The following is a 26,224-nucleotide window of genomic DNA, read 5'->3' as shown; positions in this document are numbered from 1 at the left end:
CACAGATTGAAAAGGATTTTCTTTTGGCCGATTATTAAATATGTTTGTTTGGCTGACTTTTCCATTTTCAAGTCATTTTGGCGACTGTCGGTTATTTTCCGCGGTCGTCTTGTTGCCGTCTGATCATTGGCGAATGAACCGACTTTCTAAAACGACGAACGGCATTTCCCCAGAAGCTATTAGAAGGGCGAGTGCGTGACAATTTCCATTGGTGTACAGTAATTAGTCGAAATGTCTGAAAGAGGGAAAACAGGTGGTAAAGCTCGGACCAAGCCCAAATCTCGCTCGTCCCGGGCCGCAGTTCCCGGTGGGCCGTGTTCACAGGCTTCTGAGAAAGGGTCACTATGCTCAGCGGGTGGGTGCTGGGGCCCCGGTATACATGGCTGCTGCGCTCGAGTATCTGACGGCTGAAATCCTGGAACTAGCCGGTAACGCTGCCCGGGACAACAAGAAGTCCCGCTTCATCCCCAGACACCTACAGCTGGCCGTCCGCAACGACGAGGAGCTCAACAAGCTGCTGGGAAGGGTGACCATCACTCAGGGCGGGGTGCTGCCCAATATCCAGGCCGTGTTATTGCCCAAGAAAACCAGCGCGGCCACCAAGACCAAGTAACTGGGCGAAACATTAATGTAACGATCCAAAGGCTCTTTTCAGAGCCACCCACAGTGTCTGTCTAAGAGCTGAGTACCACTTCACAACAAACGTTCTGTGTATCTACCGCAGACGAGTCTCCCCGTCTTGGTCTAAATCCCGCAGAGTAACGACTATATCCGCGCACGAAGAGCTCCGTCTCAAACCCGAACTCTTCCCAGTGCCATTTCTCTTATTCTTTTCTCATCAGACTTTTTTTTTAAACCAGAAAAAGGAACCCCCCCACCTTCCCTTGTAGTTCCTGTATGAATAGTGGCGCCTAATGTCATTGGTGAGAGGAGCGGCCCATTCATGAGGCTTCGTGCACCAATGAACAGGCGGCAACAAGAGAAGCGCCGAAACCAACGGTCAGTCCCCAAAATGAGCCGAAGTTTGAAAAGTCCGCCAACATTTTTTATTACATAAAAATCTGAAAAAACATACATTATAACCTCGGATTGATCATTTGTTCCCGGTCAATTTACAATAGAAACGAAGTGTGAATTAATTCTCCGACATGAGAGATTCTGCGAATTTACATGAACGATCGGAACAAATGCGTTTCACTGAACATAACAGCCGGCGGGTTTTTGTGTAAACAGTATTATGTTATGGTCTGTCACTGCTCACAGGACGCGGACGGACGCGAGACTACAGTGGTTCTGTGAGGACTGAATGTCCCGATCTCAGTAAAAGGGATTTTGGAAACTTAGACATAGAAAATAGTTTGAGGAGTAGGCCATTCGGCCCTTCGACCCAGACCGCCATTCAATATGATCATCCAAAATCAGTACCGTCCCGGCTTTTTCCCCATATCCCTTGATTCCCTCAGCCCCAAGCGCTAAATCCAACTCTCTTGAAAACATCTTTCTCTCAGATACACATCCCTGCGTGAAAATGTTTTTCCTCATCTCAGTCCTAAATGGCCGACCCCTTATTCTTGAAACCATATGGCCGCAATTTAATTAACGTAAACATAATTTAAAACATTGCTGCCTAAACAAGTCCCAATGCAATTTTGCAGCAATTAGATGCCGAAATAGCACAAATCTTTCAGTGAAATTGTGGGCGGCTCTTAAAAGAGCCTTTTGGTTTGGGTTTGTCGGCACTGAGGATCTTTACTTGGAACTGGTGTACTTGGTCACCGCCTTTGTCCCTTCCGACACGGCGTGCTTGGCCAGTTCCCCGGGCAGCAGCAGGCGCACGGCGGTCTGGATCTCCCGGGAGCTGATGGTCGCCCGCTTGTTGTAATGAGCCAGGCGGGAAGCCTCGCTCGCGATGCGCTCGAAAATATCGTTGACGAACGAGTTCATGATGCCCATGGCCTTGGAAGAAATGCCGGTGTCGGGGTGAACCTGCTTCATCACTTTGTAGATGTAGATGGCGTAACTCTCCTTCCTGGACTTCCTACGTTTCTTGCCCGCCTTTCCTGCAGGTTTGGACACGGCTTTCTTGGCGCCCTTCTTGGCCGCTTTCGGTGGCTCAGGCATTTCGTCTCTCCGCTTCAGACACACGAATGTCTGGAACAAGCTCTGAGCGCGGATTAAATAGGGTGCCCCACCGCCCTATGCTAATGCGGGAATGGGGCAGGCGAGCACTCTCATTGGTGAGTTTGATGCATCTGTTGGATTGGACAACTGAAGCGACCAATCACAGCGCCTCGCTGCCACCAATCACAGAACGCGCCTACTGCCACGTGTCTGGTGACACTGACAGGGCGGGGGAGGCGGAGTTGGGCGGAGCCGCTGCTGAGAATCATCGCTTCTCAGTCACGCAGGGGCCAGGCTGGGGAAGGACGGCACATGGGCTTTTCCCACAGGACAGTTCCTGTGGGACTCGACAATCCTCTGGGATTCACAGTCACGGTCTCAGTTCCATAAAAGGACAGCCGTCACCACACATACAATACACATGGTTCAAGGTGAAGGGGAAAGATTTAATAGGAATCTGAGGGGTAACTTTTTCACACAAAGGGTGGTGGATGGATGAAACAAGCTGCCAGATGAGGTAGTTGAGGCTGGGACTATCCCAACGTTTAAGAAACAGTTAGACAGGTACATGGATAGCACAGCTTTGGAGGGATATGGGCCAAGCGCAGGCAGCTGCGACATGTTGGCTGGTGTGGGCAAGTTGGGCTGAAGGGCCTGTTTCCACACGGTATCACTCTGTGACTGACTGAGCAGAGAGACAAACCTACAGCTGACAGACATGGATAGTCTGGATTCCAGTCTGGTTCCCCGAAATTCACACTCAATCCTTGTCCATGTGAGTATGAGGGGAAGGGGTGGGGGACATCATTGAAACTTACAGAATAGCCAGCACCGCCATTCAATGTGATCATGGCAGATCATTCTCAATCAGTACCCCGTTCCTGCCTTCTCCCCATACTGCTATTCTTAAGAGCTCTAACTAGCTCTCTCTTGAATGCATTCAGAGATTTGGCCTCCACTGCCTTCTGAGGCAGAGAATTCCACAGATTCACAACTCTCTGACTGAAAAAGTTTTCCTCATCTCAGTTCTAAATGGCCTACCCCTTATTCTTAAACTGTGGCCCCTTGTTCTGGACTCCCCCAACATTGGGAACATGTTTCCTGCCTCTAACGTGTCCAACCCCTTAATAATCTTATACGTTTCGATAAAATCCCCTCTCATCCTTCTAAATTCCAGTGTATACAAGCCTCGTCGCTCCAGTCTTTCAACATATGACAGCCCAGCCATTCCGGGAATTAACCTAGTAAACCTACGCTGCACGCCCTCAATAGCATGAATATCCTTCTTCAAATTTGGAGACCAAAATTGCACACAGTACTCCAGGTGCGGTCTCACTAGGGCCCTGTACAACTGCAGAAGGACCTCTTTGCTCCTATACTCAACTCCTCTTGTTATGAAGGCCAACATTCCATTGGCTCTCTTCACCGCCTGCTGTACCTGCATGCTTCCTTTCAGTGACTGATGCACTAGGACACCCAGATCTCGTTGTACGTCCCCTTTTCCTAACTTGACACCATTCAGATAATACTCTGCCTTCCTATTCTTACCACCAAAGTGGATAACCTCACACTGATCCACATTAAACTGCATCTGCCATGCATCTGCCCACTCACACAACCTGTCCAAGTCACCCTGCAACCTCATAGCATCTTCCTCACAGTTCACATTACCACCCAGCTTTGTATCATCTGCAAATTTGCTAATGGTACTTTTAATCCCTTCATCCAAGTCATTAATGTATATTGTAAATAGCTGCGGTCCCAGCACCGAGCCTTGCGGTACCCCACTAGTTACTGCCTGCCATTCTGAAAGGGACCCATTTATCCCCACTCTTTGCTTTCTGTTTGTCAACCAATTTTCTATCCATGTCAGCACCAAACATCCAATACCATGTGCTCTAATTTTGCCCACTAATCTCCTATGTGGAACCTTGTCAAAGGATTTCTGAAAGTCAAGGTGCACCACATCCACCAGCTCTCCCCTGTCAATTTTCCTAGTTACATCCTCAAAGTATTCAAGAAGATTAGTCAAGCATGATTGCCCCTTCGTAAATCCATGCTGACTCGCAACGATCCTGTTACTACTATCCAAATGCTCCACAATTTCGTCTTTTATAATTGACTCCAGCATCTTCCCCACCACTGATGTCAGACCAACTGGTCTATAATTTCCCGTTTTCTCTCTCCCTCCTTTCTTAAAAAGTGGGACAACATTAGCTACCCTCCAATCCACAGGAACTGATCCTGAATCTATAGAACATTGGAAAATGATCACCAATGCATCCACAATTTCTAGCCCCACCTCTTTAAGTACTCTGGGATGCAGACCATCAGGCCCGGGAGATTTATCAGCCTTCAGTCCCATCAGTCTACCCAACACCATTTCCTGCCTAATGTGGATTTCCTTCAGTTCCTCCGTCACCCTTGGATCTCTGGCCACTAGAACATCTGGGAGATTGCTTGTATCTTCCTTAGTGAAGACAGATCCAAAGTACCGGTTCAACTCGTCTGCCATTGCCTTGTTCCCCACAACAAATTCCCCTGCTTCTGTCTTCAAGGGACCCACATTTGCCTTGACTATTTTTTTCCTCTTTACATACCTAAAAATGCTTTTACTATCCTCCTTTATGATATTGGCTAGTTTACCCTCAAACCACATCTTTTCTCCCCGTATTGCCTTCTTAGTCATCTTCTGTTGCATTTCTGTAGGACTGGGGCCTCAATTATTAACCGTCCATATTAATCACCTGGAGGAGAGGGCAGAGTATAACGATGCACCTTGGCTGAGTGCAAAGTAAAGAGGGGAGAAGGAATTCTTGTGTACTCATTACACAGGGCAGGTGCAGCAAGTAGTGTGGGAGGGTAATGGCACATTGGCATTTACTGCAAGAGGGTTAAAGTTGAGAAATAGGGACGTATTACAATTGTGCAGGTATTTGGTGAGGCCACACCTGGAGTACTGGGAATAGTTCTGCACCCTGTACTGAAGAACGGATACGCTGGGATTCAGCGTTAATTTAAAAGTGATTCAGTTGGATACTCCCTGGGAGGAGAGGGTTGTTCTATAACAAGGAGTGCAAGAATTAAGATCAGAATCTTTGACATTTGAAAAATGAAGGGTGAATTTACAGAAGCATAAGATCCTTCAGGTTCATGACAGGGTAGAGGTGGAGATGCTTCCACCAGTGGGGGACATTGGAATGAGGGGACAGGTTTACATGATCAGGGAGTGGTCATTTAAAACAGGGTTGTTGCAATCCTCTGAGGGTGGGGTATCTGAGGAATTGCAAAACATTTGGATAAGAAATTGCAGAACATTTGGATAGAAATTGCAGAACATATGGGTAAGAAATTGCAGAACATTTGGATAGCAGTAACAGGATCGTACCGAGTCAGCATGGATTTATGAAGGGGAAATCTTGATTGACTAATCTTCAGGGATTTTTTGAGGATGTAACTAGGGAAATGGACAAGGGAGAGCCAGTGGATGTAATGTACCTGGACTTTCAGAAAGCCTTTGATAAGGTCGCACATAGGAGATTAGTGGGCAAAATTAGAGCACATGGTATTGAGGGTAGGGTACTGACATGGATAGAAAATTGGTTGGCAGACAGGAAACAGAGTGTAGGGATTAATGGGTCCCTTTCAGAATGGCAGGCAGTGACTAGTGGGGTACCGCAAGGATTGGTGCTGGGACCGCAACTATTTATAATATACTTTAATGACTGCGATGAAGGGATTAAAAGTAACATTAGCAAATTTGCAGATGACACAAAGCTGGGTGGCAGTGTGAACTGTGAGGATAGAAACATAGAAAATAGGTGCAGGAGGAGGCCATTCGGCTCTTCGAGCCAGCACCGCCATTCATTGTGATCATGGCTGATCGTCTACAATCAATAACCCGTGCCTGCCTTCTCCCCATATCCCTTGATTCCACTAGCCCCTAGAGCTCTATCTAACTCTTTCTTAAATCCATCGAGTGGTTTGGCTTCCACTGCCCTCTGTGGCAGTGAATTCCACAAATTCACAACTCTGGGTGGCCCCTGGTTCTGGACTTGCCCAATATTCGGAACATTTTACCTGCATCTAGCCTGTCCAGTCCATTTATAATTTTATATGTTGCTATTGGATCCCCTCTCATCCTTCTAAACCCCAGTGAATACAAGCCTAATCTTGTCAATCTTTCCTCATATGACAGTCCCGCCATCCCAGGGATCAATCTCGTGAACCTACGCTGCACTGCCTCAATTACAAGGATGTCCTTCCTCAAATTAGGAGAACAAAACTGTACACAATACTCCAGATGTGGTCTTACCAGGGCCCTCTACAACTGCAGAAGAACCTCTTTACTCCTATACTGAAATCCTTACGTTATGAAGGCCAACATGCCATTAGCTTTCTTCACCGCCTGCTGTACTTTCAGTGACTGGTGTACGACACCCAGGTCTCGCTGCACCTCCCCCCTACCTAAGCTAACACCATTGAGATAATAATCTGCCTCTTTGATTTTGCCGCCAAAGTGGATAACCTCACTTTTATCTATATTATACTGCATCAGCCATGCATCTACCCACTCACTCAATCTGTCAAGGTCACCCTGAAACCTCCTAACATCATCTTCACAGTTCACACTGCCACCCAGCTTTGTGTCATCCGCAAACTTGCTGGTGTTGCTTCTAATTCCCTCTTCCAAATCATTAATATTGGATGCTATGAGGATCCAGGGTGACTTGGACAGGTTGTGTGAGTGGCAGATGCATGGCAGATGCAGTTTAATGTGGATAAATGTGAGGTTATCCACTTTGGTAGTAAGAACAGGAAGGCAGATTATTATCTGAATGGTGTCGTTAGGAAATGGGGAAGTACAAAGAGATCTGGGTGTCCTTGTTCATCAGTCACTTAAAGGTGGCTTGCAGGTACAGCAGGCAGTGAAGAAAGCTCCACAAGCATGCTGGTTTTTATGACAAGAGGAGTTGAGTATCGGAGCAAAGAGGTCCTTCTGCAGTTCTACAGGGCCCTAGTGAGATAGCACCTGGAGTACTGTGTGCAGTTTTGGTCTACAAATTTGCGGCTGGACATTCTTCCTATTGAGGGAGTGGAGCATAGGTTCACCAGGTTAATTCCCGGAATGGCGGGACTGTCGTATGTTGAAAGACTGGAGCGACTAGGCTTGTATACACTGGAATTTAGAAGGATGAGAGGGGATCTTGTTGAAACATATAAGGTTATTAAGGGATTGGACACGCTAGAGGCAGGAAACATGTTCCCAATGTTCGGAGAGTCCAGAACCAGGGGCCACAGTTTAAGAATAAGGGGTAGGCCATTTAGAACGGAGATGAGGAAAAGCTTTTTCACTCAGAGAGTTGTAAATCTGTGGAATTCTCTGCCTCAGAAGGCAGTGGAGGCCAATTTTCTGGATGCTTTCAAGAGAGAGCTTGACAGACCTCTTAATGGTACAGGAGTCAGGGGGTATGGGGAGAGGGCAGGAACGGGGTACTGATTGTGAATGTCAGCCATGGTCACATTGAATGGCGGTGCTGGCCCGAAGGGCCGAATGGCCTACTGCAGCACCTATTGTCTATTGAATATGCCTTCCTGCATATGTGGAGACTGGATCACTGGATCACTGTCAGAGGGGGATACAGTTTTGTAAGGTCTGGAAAGTGTGGGCAATGTGGAACTGAGACAGCAGTTGAGTCGGGGGACAGATCAGCCATCATCACAATGAATGGTGGGGCCGGCTTGAGGGGCCAGGGAGCCAACTCCTGCTCCCGTTATCTTGTGTTTTTCTGAGTGTGGTTCTCATCTGTAACTCCCTGCCGCCAGGGGTAGTGGAAACAACCAGTCAAGCCTTTCAGAAGGAAATTGTACAGGTCCTTCAGGGAAATAACCTGCAGACTCAAAGACAATAGACAACAGGGGCAGGAGGAGGCCATTCGGCCCTTCGAGCCAGCACTGCCATTCAATGTGATCATGGCTGATCATTCTCAATCAGTACCCCATTCCTGCCTTCTCCCCATACCCCCTGACTCCGCTATCCTTAAGAGCTCTATCCAGCTCTCTCTTGAATGCATTCAGAGAATTGGCCTCCTCCTGCACCTGGGAGGGGCAGTTGAAGTGCTCAGTGCTCAGCCACCGGGAGATCAGGTTGGTTAAGGAGGACTGAGCGAAGGTGTTGAGCGAAACGATTACATTGGAGAGAAGATTCACCGCAATGTTGCCTGGGGTGGAATGTTTCAGTTATGAGGGGAGACAGGACACCTCTAGAGGATCACCCCTCATCCTCCTGTGCTCCAGTGAACAGAGTCCCAGGCTACTCAACTTCTGCCTCTAGCTCAGACCTTCGAGTCCTAGCACCAGGACTTCTGAAATTCTTCTCTTCATTCTGACCTCTGAAAACCTTCTCTGTACCCTTTCCAATGACAAAATCTTTCCTGTTACATAGTGCCCAGAGCTGAACACCATACTGGAAAAGTGGCCAAACCAATGTTTTATAAAACTGCAACATGACCTCATGACCTCTCTGCTCAGCAGGTAGACACAAGAACTGGAGTAAGTCAGCAGATCAGGCAGCATTTCTGGAGAAAAGGAATAGGTGACCGTTTTGGGTCGAGACCCTTCTTCATATTGAGAGTCAGGGAAAGGGGAAACAAGAAAAATAATACTTAATACTGACTGATGAAGGCCAATATGCCAAAAGCATTTTTGACCATCCTATCTGAATGAAGCGTTGTATCACACAGCCATTGCATTTGACGCTCCTAAATAAAGTTTTGATGGGCATGCCCTATCTTTGTGCTGTGTTTTAAAGTTTTCTTTAATGGAAGGTCCAAGTAACATCTCGAAGAACAAAGGGTTCAGTGAGACAAGCTCAGAGCTGAGGGCTCAGGCCACTGAGTATATTCTCTCCACCCCCCCCACCCCCGAACCACCATCATCATGACCTATGCAAATCCCACCTGCATGCATTATTCCGTATCCCTTTGTGCACTGGTTATTCAAGTACATGGCCTGGTATGTCTTTAATCTTGTTTCTGTTTCTACCCCACCACCTCCTCTAACAACTCATTACAGATATCAACGACCCTGTGTGAAGCGTTTACACCTCAAATCACCTTAGATTATGTACCCTCTCACCTTAAACCTACGCTCTCCAATTAAGCACTCCTACCATGGGTAACAGATTCCAGCTATCCCCCATCTATGCCACTCAGAATGTTATGCACCCCTAACATGTCATCTCTCACCCTCCTCACTCCTGACAGAGCAGCTACCCAATCTCACCTGCAGGTCCACCGAATCGAGGCAACATTCTTGCAATAATCTCTGCGCACTATCTGGCTGAAGCAAATCTTTCCTGTGGTGTGTCAACCAGAACTGCTTGCAATACTCTCAAATCAACAGTTTGTAGAACTGATGTCCATCTCTTGTACTCAAAGCCTCAGCTGATGAAGGCAAGAATGCCATAGGCCTTCTTCACTCTCCCTAACTGTGTTGCCACTTTCAGGCAACTGTGTAGATTTAAAACATTTTTTTTTAGAAAAAGTAGGCCCACCGAGTCCGCGCCGCCCAGCGATCCCCGCACATTAACACTATCCTACACACACTAGGGACAATTTTTACATTTCCCAGCCAATTAACCTACATACCTTTACGTCTTTGGAGTGTGGGAGGAAGCCGAAGATGTCGGAGAAAACCCACGCAGTTTCACGGGGAGAACGTACAAACTCCATACAGACGGCGCCCTGAGTCAGGATCGAACCTGAGCCTCAGGCGCTGCATTCGCTGTAAGGCAGCAACTCTACCGCTGCGCCACCTGGTATCCCAAGGTCAATTTACTCAGCAACACTTTTACAAGACCAAACCATTGACTGTAAATCCCCTGCCCTGATATCACAACCAAACATGCATCAATTTGCACTTGTCCGTGTCTACTTCATTTCATTGTCTACTTTCCCAATTGATCTAAATCCTGTCATAAACAACCTTTCCCCTGTACACTGTACCACCATTGTGTGTCACCTGCAAGCTTACCAATGATATCCTGTACATTCTCACAAAATGACTCATATCTATGACAACGAATAGAGGAACCAGCAACATCACTGGGCAGAAACCTCCAGTCTGAAATGGGAAAGAATGCAAGGATGCTAAAGAGGCCGCAGATGGAGGAGGATGGACACAGCACCAGAGGGACAGAGCAACAGAGAGAGTGAGTGAGAGTCAGGATCAAGGAGGAATAGGACCACGAAGATGAGAATGCTAAAACTGATGCAAGGACCCAGTGGATAAGGTACGAACACAAACTCACTGTTCACTGCCCAGCAGGCAGGAAGATGTCACAGTGGAGGAGCAGTCAGACGCACAAGATTCAACCAGTCAGGTACCAGATCCACCTGGGAACGACAAAGAGCAAGGACCAGCTCAGTTAATACAATCGCCACCTTCCCCATCTCTCCAAGTCAGTCTTGGGACCTCACCCCCTCACCTCCTGGCCGATACCTCCGGCCACACCAACATCTCCCCGCCGGGGGGAAGGAAGCCTCACCTCCATCCCCGGGCCCAGGCCGCTCCCCCTCCGTGTGCCTCGCCGCCGCCCCGCGCCCGGACACCGGCCGGTTGCTGAGGCAACGACGTCACTGACGCTGCGTGACCTCTGTGACGTCAGGCGCACGTCGCTCGGTGAGGTTGCCCCGCGTCATGTGACAGGGGCGGCCGCAGACCGGGGCATAGGGAGCTGTCAATCACAGGAGTCAACACTGACGGAAAATTACATTAAATAATAAAAATAAATATGGAATGCAAGTGAGAGAGAGTCCAGGTAGCTGGAAGGTAATCAGATCGTATGCGTTCTGCCACGATTATAAAGGATACAAAGTACTGGAGCAATTCAGCAGGTCAGGCAGCATCTGTGGAGAACATGAACAGGTGACGTTTTCGGTTTGGAACACTTTTGCAGTTTGATTGGAGGAGGGAGAGAGAAAGCTGGGAGACAGAGGCAGCACAAAGCGTGGCAGATAATAGGTGGATACACGCCAGGGTAGTTTTGAGAGACAGATGGTTGGAACACTTTGGTAATTGAAGAAGGCCAGAATAGAAAGGTCAGTATGGGAAGGAAGGAGAGTTAAAACGGTTAGCAATGGGGACAGGTAGTAGGCCTTAGTGGAAGGAGTCCAAAAGTTCAGTGAAACGGTTGGCGAGTCTACACTTGGTTTGCCGAGGTACAGGAGGCCACAAGTACCAGCCAGCGAACTAAAGGCCAATGAACATGACATCAGTAGGAAAAAGAAACACAGACGCTGGTGTAAATCGACATTTCGGGTCGAGACCCTTCTTCAGACTGATGTTGGGAGTGGGCCAGACAGATTTACAATGTAGTCGGAGATAGTATGACTGGTAGGAGATCTGGGAAGGGGGAGGGGATGAAGAGAGAGGGAAAGCAAGGGCTACTTGAAGTTAGAGAAGTCAATGTTCATACCACTGGGGTGTATGCCACCCAAGTGAAATATGAGATGCTGTTCCTCCAATTTGCAATGGGCCTCATTCTGGAAATGGAGAACAAGGACAGAAAGGTCAGTGTGGGAATGGGAGTGGATACAATAGATGAGGTTGGAGGAGGTGCAAGTGAAACTCTGCCTCACAACACATGACTGTCGGGGTTGTTGGACGGAGTCGAGGGGGGAGGTATAGCGACAGGTGTTGCATCTCCTGCAGTTCTAAGAGGGGGTGGTTTGGGTGGGAAGGGAGTTGCGGAGAGAATGATCTCTGTGGAAAGCAGAAATGGGTGGAGATGGGAAGATGTGGCCAGTAGTAGTATGGAGGTGACGGAAATGTCGGAGGATCATGATCAGCTATGATCACATTGAATGGCGGTGCTGGCTCGAAGGGCCGGATGACCTACTTCTGCAACTTTTGTCTATTGTCTATGTCATAGAGTAGATGGCAGCCAATATCCCCTGTGATGGAGATAGGGAGATCAGGAAAGGGGAGTGAGGTGTCAGAGATAGTACATCAATTTGAGGACAGGGTGGAATTGGTCATAAAGCTAATGACATCAACATTTCCTGTACAGATGCAGGAGACAGCTCCAATGTAGTCATCAATGTAGTGGAGAACGATTTGGGGGATGGTGCCAGTGTACGTTTGGAGCAAGGATTGGTGAACATTACCAATAAAAAGGCATTCACAGCTGGGGTCCATGTGAGTCCCCATAGCTACACCTTTCACCTGAAAGTGAGGAGTGAGAAAGAGATTATGATTACGGATACGTAATGCGTTGTGGGTGCTTCAACTGGAGTCTGTTCTTTAAAAAGGAAGGGTTGCTCATGTAAGAAAGAGATGAAGTGAAACTGAATCCACGGATGAGAGACTGTGAGGAGCCCCAACATCAGAGAGGTTAACAGTTACCAAGCTGGGAAAGTACGAGTATCCCTGAGGATCTGCAGCACAGACAACTGGGACTAGTGTAGCTGGGACATTGTTGGCCTGTGTGGGCAAGTTGGGCCGAAGGGCCTTTTTCCACACTGTATCACTCTTTGACTCCAGATTGAGTGGAGAGGAAAACCTGCCCTGGGAACTGTGGATTGGGCCAACCTTCTGTGCTGTCAATGTGCAGATGTTGGGAGTTGACTGGATGCCTCCAAATAGTTTACGGGATTTAGAAGAACAAATATTGCAGGTGATTGCAGGCAGCTGCAAGACTAATCGGGTTGCCATTTCTACGGGATTTTAACTTTCCTGATGTAGATAGACTGTCATAGTGCCAAGGGCTTTGATGGAGTGGAATAAGTCAGATGTGTTGTGAATGTTTTCCTCTGGCAATATGTAGAGGCCCCTACAAGTGAGAGGGCAAAGATGGATCTACCCTTCAAAAATTGGGAAGAGCACGTGACCGAAGTGTCAGTGCGTGAGCCTTTTGGGATTAGTGACACTAGTTTTATGAGCTTTCAAATGATTATGGATAAATACTGTGGACCCACAAGTTAATATTCTGAATTGGGCAAGGCCTACTTCGATGGTATTGGACAGGAACTTGCTAACATTGATTGAGGTAGGTTTATGGGCCAAAGAACGTCTGGAATGTGGGATGCATTTAAAAGTGTGATGACAAGAACTCAGAGCATGCATGTTCCTGTTAGGGTGAGGGCAAAGCAGGTTGCAAGGATGCCTGGATGGCAAGAGAAATTCAGACTCTCATCTGGAAAAAGGAGGTGGCATTGGACAGGAAAAGGCAGCCGTGATCCAAGTGTATCCCTGAAGGAGTTTTTGGATATAAGGAACATACTTAAGAAATTAGGAGGGCAAAAAGAGGGCAGCAGATAGCTCTGGCAGATAATATTATGGAAAATCCAGAGATTTTAAATATGCGTTAAGAGAAATAGGGTCACTACACAGAGAATATGGTCCCTCAGAAACCAATGTTCTTTAATTTCTCTGTGGATCCTCAATGAGGATTTCTCCTCCGTTTTTTTTTTTTTTTTTTTTTTTTTAAGATAAATTTTTTATTGGAGATAGGTACATAACTTACAGTCATACATTTTTAAATTGATAATATTGTCAATTATTATTATATTGTCTCCAATACCTTTTGCCCCTTTTTTTTTAAAAACTAGATAGAACTAAAGAAATAGATGAAGTAAAGAAAGAAAAGAGAGAGAAGAAAAATAAAAACAAAAACAAAAACAAATTATAAAGATAAGGAAAAAGTTAGTTAAAGAAGAATGGAGAAATTTATTAAAATAACAAAAACTTCCTTCGAGATATATTCGTACATTTCAAAGTATAGCATTTCATCCATTCTTTAGTCCGAGTGCTAGTCAGGTTCCTGTGCTGAACCATTCTGACCCTTTAAGTAATCAATAAAAGGAGACCATGTTCCAATGAATAATTCCTGTTTGTCCAACAGGGAAAATCTGATTCTTTCCACGTTTAAGGTCTCCGTCATTTCTATAATCCACATTTTGATTGTGGGGGCCGTAGGGCCTTTCCAAAATTTTAGAATTAATTTTTTTCCTGTTATTAAACTATAATCCATAAAGTTTCTTTGTGTTGTTCTAAATGTTTGATTTAATTCTAATATTCCGAGTATAATTAATTTTGGATCTGGGTCCAATTGTGTGCTGGTTACTTTAGATATTATGCTAAAAATATTTACCCAGAATTTTTTAATTTTTATACAGTTTGCAAACATATGAAATAATGTAGCTTCTAAATGTTGACATTTATCACATTTAGGTGAGATATGTTGGAAAATTTTATGTAGTTTTGTTTTTGAATAGTGTAACCTATGTATTACTTTAAATTGTATTAGAGAATGTCTGGCGTTTAGTGAACACTGATGTATATGTTGCAAACTTTCTTCCCAAGTATCTTTCGTAATTACTTGGTTTAATTCTTTTTCCCATTTTTGTCTGTATAAGTCCGTGGAGGGAATGTCACTGTCTAATAAGATATTATATATATAAGATATTAATTTTTCTGTACTAGGATGTTTGTTCCAACATTCATCAAGAATTTCTGAATTTCTAATTCGAAAATTTTGGGAGTTCGATTTTACATAATCTCTAAGTTGAAGATATCTGAAATAATCATTTCCACGAAGACCATAAGTCTGTTGCAACTCCTGAAATGTCAGAAAGGTGCCTTCCTTATAAAGTTGTCCCATATTTTTAATTCCATAATCCTTCCATTGTGTAAAACCCCCGTCTACCCATGAAGGCTTAAACAAAGGATTATTCACAATTGGAAGAAAAAGTGATAAATTATCTAATTTTAATGTCTTTTTTAATTGTTTCCAAATTCGTATAGCACTAAATATTATAGGGTTTTCCCTATAAATTTTTTTGTTTAATTTAGACGTAGCAAATAATATCGAACCAATATCAAAAGGTAAACAATCTTCCTTTTCCATTTTTAACCAGTCTGGTTGATGATCTATTTCTTCCAACCAGAAATTCATATTTTTAATATTAACTGCCCAGAAATAAAACAAAAAATTGGGTAAAGCCAGGCCTCCATTTATTTTTGATTTACACAAGTGTCTTTTGTTTATCCTATGATTCTTATAATCCCAGATAAAATCATTAACAATAGAGTCCAATTTTTTTAAAAAGTTTTTTGTCAGATATATCGGAATTGTCTGAAAAAGGTATAATATTTGCGGTTAAAAAAATCATTTTTATGGCATTAATTTTGCCAACCATTGAGATAGGGAGTGTTTTCCAATATTGAATATTCTTATGTAGTTTGTTCAGTAATGGGGGGAAATTTGCTTTAAATAATGATGTATATATCTTAGTTACATAGATACCTAGATATTTAAATTTTTCATTTACTATTTTAAATGGAAATTGTTGTATTATCTGTTTATTATGTTCCCTTATTGGCATAATTTCGCTTTTATTCCAATTTATTCTGTATCCTGAAAGTGAACCAAATTGGGTTATTAGCTTTAATAAGTTTGGAATACTAATTTCTGGTTTTGTAATGTAAATTAATACGTCATCTGCGTATAGAGAAATTTTATTCACTGTGTCCTTTGTGTTATATCCATGTATTTCCGGATGCCCCCTAACTCTTTCTGCCAGTGGCTCAATAGCAAGCGCAAATAATAATGGGGATAACGGGCATCCTTGTCTACAACCTCTAGATAGGCTAAATTTCGATGACAACCTTTGGTTTGTAAATATTCTGGCCGTGGGATTTGTATATAACAGTTTTATCCATGTACAGAATTTCTCCCCAAGCTGCATATTTTCCATCACCGAAAATAAATAAGACCATTCAACCTGATCAAATGCTTTTTCAACATCAAGTGAGATTATTGCTAGATCTTCATTAATAATTCTCTTGGAATATATAATATTAAATAATCTTCTTAGATTATAGTATGAGTATCGTTTCTGAATGAAGCCTGTTTGGTCAGGGTGTATTAATTTATTCATCACTGTACTTAATCTATACGCTAGTATTTTAGTTAAAATTTTTTGATCTGTATTTAAAAGTGCAATTGCTCTGTATGATCCCGGATCTTCCGGATCTTTATCAGCTTTAGGAATGAGTGTTATTATAGATTCATTTAGAGTGTCTGGAAGTTTCTGTTGAGTATATATATACTCATAGTCTATGTAAACGTGGGCTAAGCAAATCATAAAAATTTTTATAAAATTCGGAGCCTAAACCATCTGGTCCTACTGCTTTACCATTTTTTAAAGAACCAATAGACTCCTCAATATCCTTTGTCGTAATCTCCCTTTCTAATACTTCTCTATCGTTTGAATCTAAACCTTTTAAATTACATTTTTTTTAAAAGTCTGCTATTCCTTCTGATTGTGCTACGGTTTTAGTTGAATAAAGGCTCTGATAATATTGGAGAAATCTATCATTTATGTCCTTGGGCATTTTTAATAATTCTCCTGTCTCTGTTCTAATTTTATGAATTATTTTTTCCCCTTCCATTTTTCGTAACTGACGAGCTAATAGTTTTTGTGGTTTGTCTCCAAATTCAAAATGTAATTGTTTTGTTTTTTGATAGAGTTTTATGACTTGTTCTGAATACATTTTATTTAATTTATATTTCAATACCGCAATTTTATTATATTTTAGAGTAGATGGCATTCTCGCATTTTCTATATCTAGTTGTTTGATTTCACTTTCCAATGTTTGTTGCTTAATCCTGTTCTCTTTATTATAAAAAGCTTGAGCAGAAATTAATGTACCTCGAACATACGCTTTAAACGTTTCCCACATAAGAGAAATAGGTGTGTCAGGGTTGTCATTTACCTCAAAAAATATTTGAATCTGTTTAATAATATATTCCTGGCATGACTTTTCGTTCACAATTTGTGGGTTAAATCTCCAATATGCTTGTTTCTCGGACATTCCATTTAATTTAATCATGAATGTTAAAGGTGCATGATCTGAGATTGTAATATTATGGTATTTTGAATTATAAGTGAGTGAGATAAGTTTAGCGTCGACCAAAAAATAATCTATTCTTGAATAGGTTTTATGTACAGGTGAATAAAATGAGTATTCTCGTCCAGTTGGGTTTTCCACTCTCCAAACATCTTTAATATTACTAGTATCCATATATGCATTTAATAAGTCACTGGAATGTGATTTGGTTTTCCTTTGTCTTGTTGATCTGTCTAAATAGGAATCTAAAGTACAATTTAAATCTCCTCCAATTACTAAATTATGTTGTGCTATTTCCGGAATGCAGTTAAATATTTTCTTAAAGAACAGTGGACTATCAAAGTTTGGTCCATATACATTAACAAAAATCATTTTTTGTGCATTTAATTCTCCTATTACAATAATGTATCTGCCATCCTTATCGGTTATAGTTGATGTATGTTTGAATAAAGTACCTTTCCGAAATAATATTGCTACGCCTCTTGATTTATGTGTAAAAGAAGAATGATATGTTTTATCTATCCATTTAGCTTTCAGCCTATGCTCGGCATCTTTTTTTAAATGTGTTTCTTGGATGAAAATCACGTCCGCTTTAATTGCTTTTAAATGTGCTAATACTTTACCTCTCTTAATTGGCTCATTAATACCTTTAACGTTCCAACTGCAAAACGTTATTCCTTCATTCCCCATATTCATTTTTAAATCTTGCATTTTTTGTCTATGGGGGTCTGTAATAGAGCCAATGGTTCAGTTCGACAGACCCGACCCCGCACCCGAACTCTGAATAGACGAATTTTAAGACTCTTAAATGCCTCTCACGTATATATCTCCTTTGCTCCAATTTGTAACTCCGTTCAAACTGAAAATAATAATGATAGTTTGTAATAGAAAAAAAAAGAGAATAGATTAGAAAATTAGTATTGTGCACAAAGAAGGAAAAAACTACATCTAATGTTAGTGCAGTTAGTGCTAGCCATACTAGCATGGCTACCCATCTACCGACTTCCGTAGTTGATGTTTCGAACTTATCCAGCCCCTATATTTCTTGGAACTTGTGTTCCATAGCAATATTTTACCGGGGGTATATCAAGTTCCAATAATTGGAAAAATTATGATACAAATGATAAAATCATTCCATTATAAGTAACTTTATAAGCAAGTATTAGTCATTAGTAATAATTATTGATTCTAATTGTTAAAAATACCGCGGTATAATTTTAGTATTCATTAGTAGCGCAGTTATTAGTATCCATGGCAAAATTTCCGATCCACTTCTTTCTCAGCTTCTTTAGTCATCAATTCAATTCCATGCAGTCCTGCAAAGTCATTTATTCATAATGAGGGATCAGGCATCCTCTCATGGCATAATCTTCTTGGCAAAGTCCAGTGCTTTCTCAGGGTCGGAGAAAAAGTATTCCTTCTTGTCATAAGTAACTCTTAAGATAGCTGGATAACTCACACCATATTTCAAATCCTCCACTCCCCTCAGAATACTTTTGGTCTCGTTGAATGCTTTTCGTTTCCTTGCAACCTCTGCTGGATAATCTCGATAAATGCTGATCCTGTTACCCTTAAAATCAAGCTTTCTGTTTCTTGATGCTTTTTGCATTATCTCCTCCACAACATAGTCGTTTTGTACTTTTATTATCATTTGTCTTGGGGGTGCGCCTACTCTTGTCTGGCGTCTCATCACTCTATGTGCTCGGGCTAGTTGAGGCTTTTGGTCCAGAGATAAAACTTTTTGCAGTAAATTTGCTGTAAATTCTCGGATATCTTGATCTTTCTCTTCCCCTTCTGGGATACCTGCAATTCTTAAGTTCTGTCTTCTCTGGCGACCTTCCAGTTCAATACATTTCTCGTTTATTTTGACCAGCATATCAGTTAGACGTTGAGTTTCTGTAACGAGTTTTGCTGTGGTGTGAGCGCTTGTTTCGGCTAGGTCTTCAAGGTCTTTTATAGCGCCCGTCTGCTGATTCAATGCCTTTTCCACAGGATTCAGCCTTTCATCAAATTCAACTTTCCCATTTTTAATTTTCTCATTCATCTCCTTTGATAGTCCAAATATTATTTCAGAGATTTCTTTCGACAAATCATTCTTCAAATCATCTGCTATATTCTTAGTCTCAAGCTTTAAGTCCTTCATTTCCTCCTTAATTTTTTTTATTTCTCCAGCAACATTCATCTGCTTTATTTCTTCCCTCAAACCAGAAATTTCACTTGCAATAAAGTTTTTGAGTTCCTCACCTTCCGCTTTTTTGGTCAATTTTTTCCCCGTCACATCTTCTTGGGATAACGTCCTACCTGAGGCCGAGGCTTCAGTCAGGCCTTCCCGCGGATTCTGCCTGGTAGCCCGACTTTTCGTTTTATCCGCGGGGGGGCTGTGCTGTGGAAACATTGTCGCGCGCCTGATAGCGTCACTCACAACAATCGGTACAATCGCTACACAGACAGCAGGCAACAGGTAGGTCAATTTATCCCCGGTTTTTCTCCGTTTTTTTACAAGGAGCTGGCTGGCTGGCGTTACTCTCTAGCCCTCCATAGCGCCACCGGAAGCGATTTCTCCTCCGTTTTTACCATGGAGAAAGACCATGGGGAACAAGGGACAGGTAACAGTGATGTATTAAGGTCACTCCATGTTACGATCAAGGAGAGGCTGGACGTCGTAATCCATATGAAAGTACATAAATTGTCTGGGCCCGATCAGATATATCCAGGTTACAGAAGAACTCGTGGCAGCCCTGGCTGATATATTAATCATCATTAGAAATGGGTGAGATGCCATGGTGGCTAATGTTCTGCTTCTATTTAAGAAGGGCTGCAAGGAGAAGCCTGGAAACTATAGACCAGTGAGCCTAGCATCTGTGGTAGGCTCATTACTGGAAGGGATTCTGGCAGATAAGATATACTGTATATGTATTTACAATGATTGATCAAAGAGAGTCAGCATAGTTTTGTACTTGGGAGATCATGTCTTGTGAATCTGAGTTTTTTGAAGAAGTGATCAAAAAGGGCAAAATAGATGTTGCCTACATGGACTTCAACAAGGTATTTGATAAGTTCAGCCTGGTAGGCTGCTCTGGAAGGTTAGCTCGCATGGGATCCAGGGAGAGGTAGCTATCTGGATAGAGAGCTGCCTTGATGGAAGGAAGTAGAGGGTGATGGTGAAATGTTGGGTTTTTTCAGATTGGAGGCTTGTGGCTAGTAATGTGCTTCAGGGATCGGACTGAACTGATTTCTCTTTGTTGTTTACATGAACAATTTGGATGAGAATGTACAAGGCATGAAACTGCGTGATCTAATAGATAGCAAAGATAGTTATAAAAAATTACAGCAATATCTTGGTCATGAGCATTAGTCGCCAACCAATTACTCAATGGAGGTCATTGCAGATAAGTGCAAAGTGTTGCATTTTGCAAAGTTAAACCAGAGTAAGAACTTTGCAGTGAATAGTAGGGCCTGGGTTGTGTAGCAGAGCAGAGTGATCCAGGAGTGTGGGTATATGGTTCCCTGAAATTGGCATCACAGATAGACGTGAAGAAGACGTTCGGTTCATTGGCTTTCATCTGTCAGGTAATTGGGTACAGAAGATAAACACAAAAAGCTGGAGTAACTCAGCGGGACAGGCAGCATCCCTGGAGAGAAGGAATTGGTGAGTTTTCGGGTCGAGACCCTTCTTCAGACTGGAAGTCGGGATGCTATTTTACTGTTGTACACAATGTTGATGAGCCCACAATTGGCGTATTATCATATCATATCATATCATATCATATATATACAGCCGGAAACAGGCCTTTTCGGCCCTCCAAGTCCGTGCCGCCCAGCGATCCCCGTACATTAACACTATCCTACACCCACTAGGGACAATTTTTACATTTACCCAGCCAATTAACCTACAAACCTGTACGTCTTTGGAGTGTGGGAGGAAACCGAAGATCTCGGAGAAAACCCACGCAGGTCACGGGGAGAACGTACAAACTCCTTACAGTGCAGCACCCGTAGTCAGGATCGAACCTGAGTCTCCGGCGCTGCATTCGCTGTAAAACAGCAACTCTACCGCTGCGCTACCGTACCGTGTATTACATTCAGTTTTGTCCACCCTGTCATAGGAAGAATGTCATTAAGCTGAAAAATGTGCAGAGAAGATTCACAAAATGTTGCCAGGTCTTGAGGACAGGCAGACTAGGTCTTTAATCCTTGGAGGATAGGAGACAGAGGGGTGATTCTTAGAGGGGTGTATAAAATCATGAGGGGAACAGATAAGTTGAATGAGCAGGGCCTTTACCCAGAGTAGGTGAATCAAGAACCGGGAGACGTAGGTCAAAGGTGCATGGGGAAAGATATAATAGGAATCATAAGGGCACCATTTTCTCGTAGAGGGTGGTGGGTATATGGAACGAGTTGGTAGATGAGGTAGTTTGAGGCAGCTACTAGAATAACATTTAAAGTAACTCATGCCTCAGGAATCTGAGTTTTTTTGAAGATATGACAAAAAGGTTGATGAGAGGAGAGTGGTAGATATATATATGGATTTCAGCAAGGTATTCAACAAGGTTCAGCATGGTAGGCTGCTCTAGAAAGTTGGAGAGCATGGGATCCAAGGAGAGATAGCTGAATGTATAGAAAATTGACTTTACGTAAGGAAGCAGAGGGTGATGATGGAAGGATACTTTTTGAACTGCACACCTGTGACTACTGGTGTACCTCGGGGTTCGGTGCTGGGCCCATTGCTGTTTGTCATCTATATCAATGATTTGGATGAAAATGTATATGGCATGATTTGCAAGTATATGGATGACACAAATGTGGTGATATCTTGATCGGTTGGATAGGTGGGCTGAGGAATGTTTGATGGAATTTAATGCAGAGAAATGTGAGGTGTTTGGGAAATCTAACATGGGCAGGACCTACACAATGAATGGGAAGACTCTGTTGAGTGTTGTAGAGCAAAGGGATCTAAGAGTGCAGGTACATAATGCCTTGAATGTGGCGTCACAGGTAGATAGGATGGTCAAAAAGGCTTTTGGCATGTTGGTCTTCATCAGTCAGAGTATTGAGTATAGAAGTTGTGAGGTCACGTTGCAGTTATATAAGATGTTGGTGAGGCACATTTAGAGTATCGTGTTCAGTTTTGGGGACCATGTTATAGGAAAGATGTCAAGCTGGAAAGGGTGCAGAGTAGATTTATGAGGATGTTGCCAGGACCCGAGGGTCTGAATTATGCGGAGAGGTTGAGCAGTCTAGGACTCTATTCCTTGAAGCATCCGAGTGGTGATCTTATAGAGGTGTACAAAATCGTAACAGGAACAGATTGTGAAAATGCACAGGTAGTGTAAGAAAATAACTGCAGATGCTGGTGCAAATCAAAGGTATTTCACAAAATGCTTGAGTAACTCAGCAGGGCAGGCAGCATCTCAGGAGAGAAGGAATGGGTGACGTTTCGGGTCGAGACCCTTCTATGGTCGGGGGGCAATGATTGTCGTGCGTCTGGTCTGGGGATCTTGCTGCGGGGAGGGGGCTTCACCATCACTGAGGTAAGGGACGTGGTGGGGGGGCGTCTCTTGGTGGTGGATGTAATGTACCGTGGTTCTCCGCTCCGGCTGATTAATGTGTATGCCTCACCCAGGCGGAGCGAGCGGTTGGCCGTCCTCCAGCAGCTCCCACCGCTGCTGGCCACGTCAAGACCGCTCGTTCTGGCCGGTGACTGCAACTGCATCATCGATGCGGCTGGACGATCCGGCAGTGCCAACCACAGACTGGACGGCACCTCCAAACTCCTGGTGGAGACGGTCAAAGATGCAAAGCTGCGCGACGCCTTCAGTGACCCTGCAGGCGGAGCCCAGCCGCGGTTCACCTGGTCAGGACCGAACGGTTCAGCCCAGTCCCGGATAGACTTCCTCTTCACATCGAGTGCCGTCACGGTCAGACACACCGACCTCGCGCCGGTGTTCTTCTCTGACCACTGCCTCCTTCAGGCCACCTGTCACCTACAGGAGGACCGGAAGGCGGGCAGAGGGACGTGGAAGTTAAACGTGGAGCTGTTGACCCCGGAGAACGTTGAGGATCTAAAGAGGGACTACGCATGTTGGAGAACTGTGAGGACTCTCTTTGACTCCCCGGCACTCTGGTGGGAGGCAACAAAGGGGAACATCAAGAAGTTCTTTGTCTCCAAAGGTGTTCAGAGAGCAAGACAGGGTAAGAGGGAACTGTGCCAACTCCAGACAGATTTGCAGCAACTGCTCCTTCTGCAGAGGAGAGGGGTGGATGTGAGGGAGGAACTGAGAGAGTTGAAGGGCCGGCAAGCTCGGCTCTTTACCTCTGAATCCTCCAAGATCATCTTCCGGTCCAGGGTCCGCCATGTTGAGCAGGATGATATTTATTATTTGAATAAAGTATTTTTTGATTTAAAAAAAAAAAAAAAAAGGGAAAACAGGTGGTAAAGCTCGGACCAAGCCCAAATCTCGCTCGTCCCGGGCTGGGCTGCAGTTCCCGGTGGGCCGTGTTCACAGGCTTCTGAGAAAGGGTCACTATGCTCAGCAGGTGGGTGCTGGAGCCCCGGTATACATGGCTGCTGTGCTCGAGCATCTGACGGCTGAAATCCTGGAACTGGCTGGTAACGCGGCCCGGGACATCAAGAAGTCCCGCATCATCCCGGTGCAGCTCGGCTGCGGGGCTTAACACCGCCCGGTGCGGCTCGGCTGCGGGGCTTAACACCGCCCGGTGCAACTCGGCTGCGGGACTTAACACCGCCCGGTGCGGCTCGGCTGCGGGATTTTTCACCACTGGTGCGGCTCGGCTGCAGGACTTAACACCGCCCGGTGCGGCTCGGCAGCGGGACTTTTCACCGCTGGTGCGTCTCGGCTGCGGGACTTAGCTGCGCAAGGCTTGGTCGCGGGCCTTTCATCGCCCGGTTCGGCCGCGAGACGTTTCAGCGCCCGGTGCGGGGACTGTGCGGGTCGGTCGGGGACGAGCTGTCTGTCCGTGGGCGTGGGGAAGAGAGGGGAAGTTTTGTTGCCTCCATCACAGTGAGGGGGTGTTTGGAGTCACTGTGATGGACGTTTGTGCTGGGGTTATGTGTCTTGTGTTCTTTTTTTTTTCTATGACTGCTATGTAGTTTCGTTCGGTACTTCGGTACCGAACGACAAATAAAGCTCTGTTATACCTGTTATCTGTTATCCCCAGACACCTACAGCTGGCCATCCGCAACGACGAGGAGCTCAACAAGCTGCTGGGAAGGGTGACCATCGCTCAGGGCGGGCTGCTGCCCAATATCCAGGCCGTGCTGTTGCCCAAGAAACCAGCGCGGCCACCAAGACCAAGTAACTTGGCGAAACATTAATTTAACGATCCAAAGGCTCTTTTCAGAGCCACCCACAGTGTCTGTGGAAGAGCCGAGTACCGGGTCACACAACCGTTCTGTGTATCTACCACAGACGAGTCTCCCCGTCTTGGTCTAAATCCAGCAGAGTAACGACTATATCCGCGCACGAAGAGCTCCGTCTCAAACCCGAACCCTACCCAGTGCCATTTCTCTTATTCTTTTCTCATCAGACTTTTTTAAAAACCAGAAATAAGGAACCCCCACCTCACCCTTGTACTTCCAGTATGAATGGTGAAGCGCCTAATCTCACTGGTGAGGGGAGCGGCCCATTCAAGAGTGGGGCTTCGTGCACCAATGAACAGGCGGCAACAAGAGAAGCGCCGAAACCAACGGTCAGTCCCCAAAATGAGCTGAAGTTTGAAAAGTACGTCAAAAAAAATAATTCCGTAAAAATCTCAAAAAACAAACATTATAACCTCGGATTCATCATTTATTCCCGGTCAATTTACAATAGAAACGAAGTGTGAATTAATTCTCCGACATGAGAGATTCTGCGAATTAAATCTTGCATTTACATTAACTAGTAAACGATCGGAACAAATGCGTTTCACTGAACGCACTGAGCAGGCGGGTTTCGGTGTAAACAGTATTGTTATGGTCGGTCACTGCTCACAAACTGCGGACGGACGCGAGACTACGGCGTCAAAAGTGTTTCTGTGAGGACTGAATGTCCTAATCTCAGTAAAAGAGGGATTTTGGAAACTTAGACATAGAAAATAGTTTCAGGGGTATGCCATTCGGCCCTTCGACACAGACCGCCATTCAATGTGATCATGGCTGATCATCCAAAATCAGTACCCTGTCCCGGCTTTTCCCCCATATCCCTTGATTCCCTCAGCCCCAAGCGCTAAATCCAACTCTCTCTTGAAAACAGCTTTCTTGAATTGGCCTCCACTGCTTTCTGTGCCAGAGAACCTGAGATACACAACTCTGCGTGAAAATGTTTTTCCTCATCCGTCCTAAATGGCCCACCTCTTAGTCTTGAAACTATATGGCCGCAATTTAATTAACGTAAACATAATTTTAAACATTGCTGCCTAAACAAAAGTCCCAATACAATTTTGCAGCAATTAGATGCCGAAATAGCACAAGCCTTTCAGTGAAATTGTGGGCGGCTCTTAAAAGAGCCTTTGGGTTTTCGGTTTGTCGGCACTGAGGATCTTTACTTGGAACTGGTGTACTTGGTCACCGCCTTTGTCCCTTCCGACACGGCGTGCTTGGCCAGCTCCCCGGGCAACAGCAGGCGCACGGCGGTCTGGATTTCCCGGGAGCTGATGGTCACCCGCTTGTTGTAATGAGCCAGGCGGGAAGCCTCGCCCGCGATGCGCTCGAAAATATCGTTGACGAACGAGTTCATGATGCTCATAGCCTTGGAGGAGATGCCGGTGTCGGGGTGAACCTGCTTCATCACTTTGTAGATGTAGATGGCGTAACTCTCCTTCCTGGACTTCCTGCGTTTCTTGCCCGCCTTGCCTGCAGGTTTGGACACGGCTTTCTTGGCGCCCTTCTTGGCTGCTTTCGGTGGGTCCTTTTTTTTTTTTTTTAATATCAAAAAATACTTCATTCAAGTAATAAATATCATTTACAAAACATCTTTTTTAAACAAACCCATCCGACATTTCCGGAGGTTACATATTCAATACAGGCATTTACTTAGACATTTACATACATATCCCTTATTTGGAGGGGCGTCTCTCTCCACCACACCCTGCCACCCCCCCCCCCATGTCCAGCAGCGGAAGGACCCTAGACTGTGGTCCTCCCCCACAGGGCCTTGGCGTTGGCTGCACCGAGCTTCAGAGCGTCCCT

The 26,224-nt window shown here is 44.6% G+C and overlaps 3 protein-coding genes and 1 pseudogene across 3 annotated transcripts; 2 read left to right on the top strand and 2 right to left on the bottom strand.

Moving 5' to 3' along the window:
• Nucleotides 1–231: 231 nt before the first annotated feature.
• Nucleotides 232–613, top strand: LOC144609709 (histone H2AX-like; annotated as a pseudogene).
• A 378-nt stretch (nucleotides 614–991) lies between these two features.
• LOC144609710 (histone H2B 1/2-like) lies at nucleotides 992–2,134 on the bottom strand. The gene has a single exon (XM_078428211.1). It carries the CDS (start codon nucleotides 2,119–2,121, stop codon nucleotides 1,750–1,752), a length of 372 nt encoding a protein of 123 aa, XP_078284337.1. The 5' UTR covers nucleotides 2,122–2,134; the 3' UTR covers nucleotides 992–1,749.
• A 17,478-nt stretch (nucleotides 2,135–19,612) lies between these two features.
• Nucleotides 19,613–24,373, top strand: LOC144609571 (histone H2A-like). Its single transcript, XM_078428078.1, has 3 exons — nucleotides 19,613–19,643; nucleotides 23,459–23,690; nucleotides 24,217–24,373. Exons 1-3 carry the CDS (start codon nucleotides 19,613–19,615, stop codon nucleotides 24,371–24,373), a joined length of 420 nt encoding a protein of 139 aa, XP_078284204.1.
• A 1,204-nt stretch (nucleotides 24,374–25,577) lies between these two features.
• On the bottom strand, nucleotides 25,578–25,823 carry LOC144609435 (histone H2B 7-like). The gene has a single exon (XM_078427913.1). It carries the CDS (start codon nucleotides 25,821–25,823, stop codon nucleotides 25,578–25,580), a length of 246 nt encoding a protein of 81 aa, XP_078284039.1.
• Between the last annotated feature and the right edge of the window lie 401 nt (nucleotides 25,824–26,224).

This window comes from Rhinoraja longicauda, chromosome 34 (genome assembly GCF_053455715.1).
Source record: "Rhinoraja longicauda isolate Sanriku21f chromosome 34, sRhiLon1.1, whole genome shotgun sequence".
Taxonomy (NCBI): Eukaryota; Metazoa; Chordata; class Chondrichthyes; order Rajiformes; family Arhynchobatidae; genus Rhinoraja; species Rhinoraja longicauda.
Note: the sequence above shows the minus strand (reverse complement) of the source record. Positions and strands in the feature narration are given on the sequence as shown.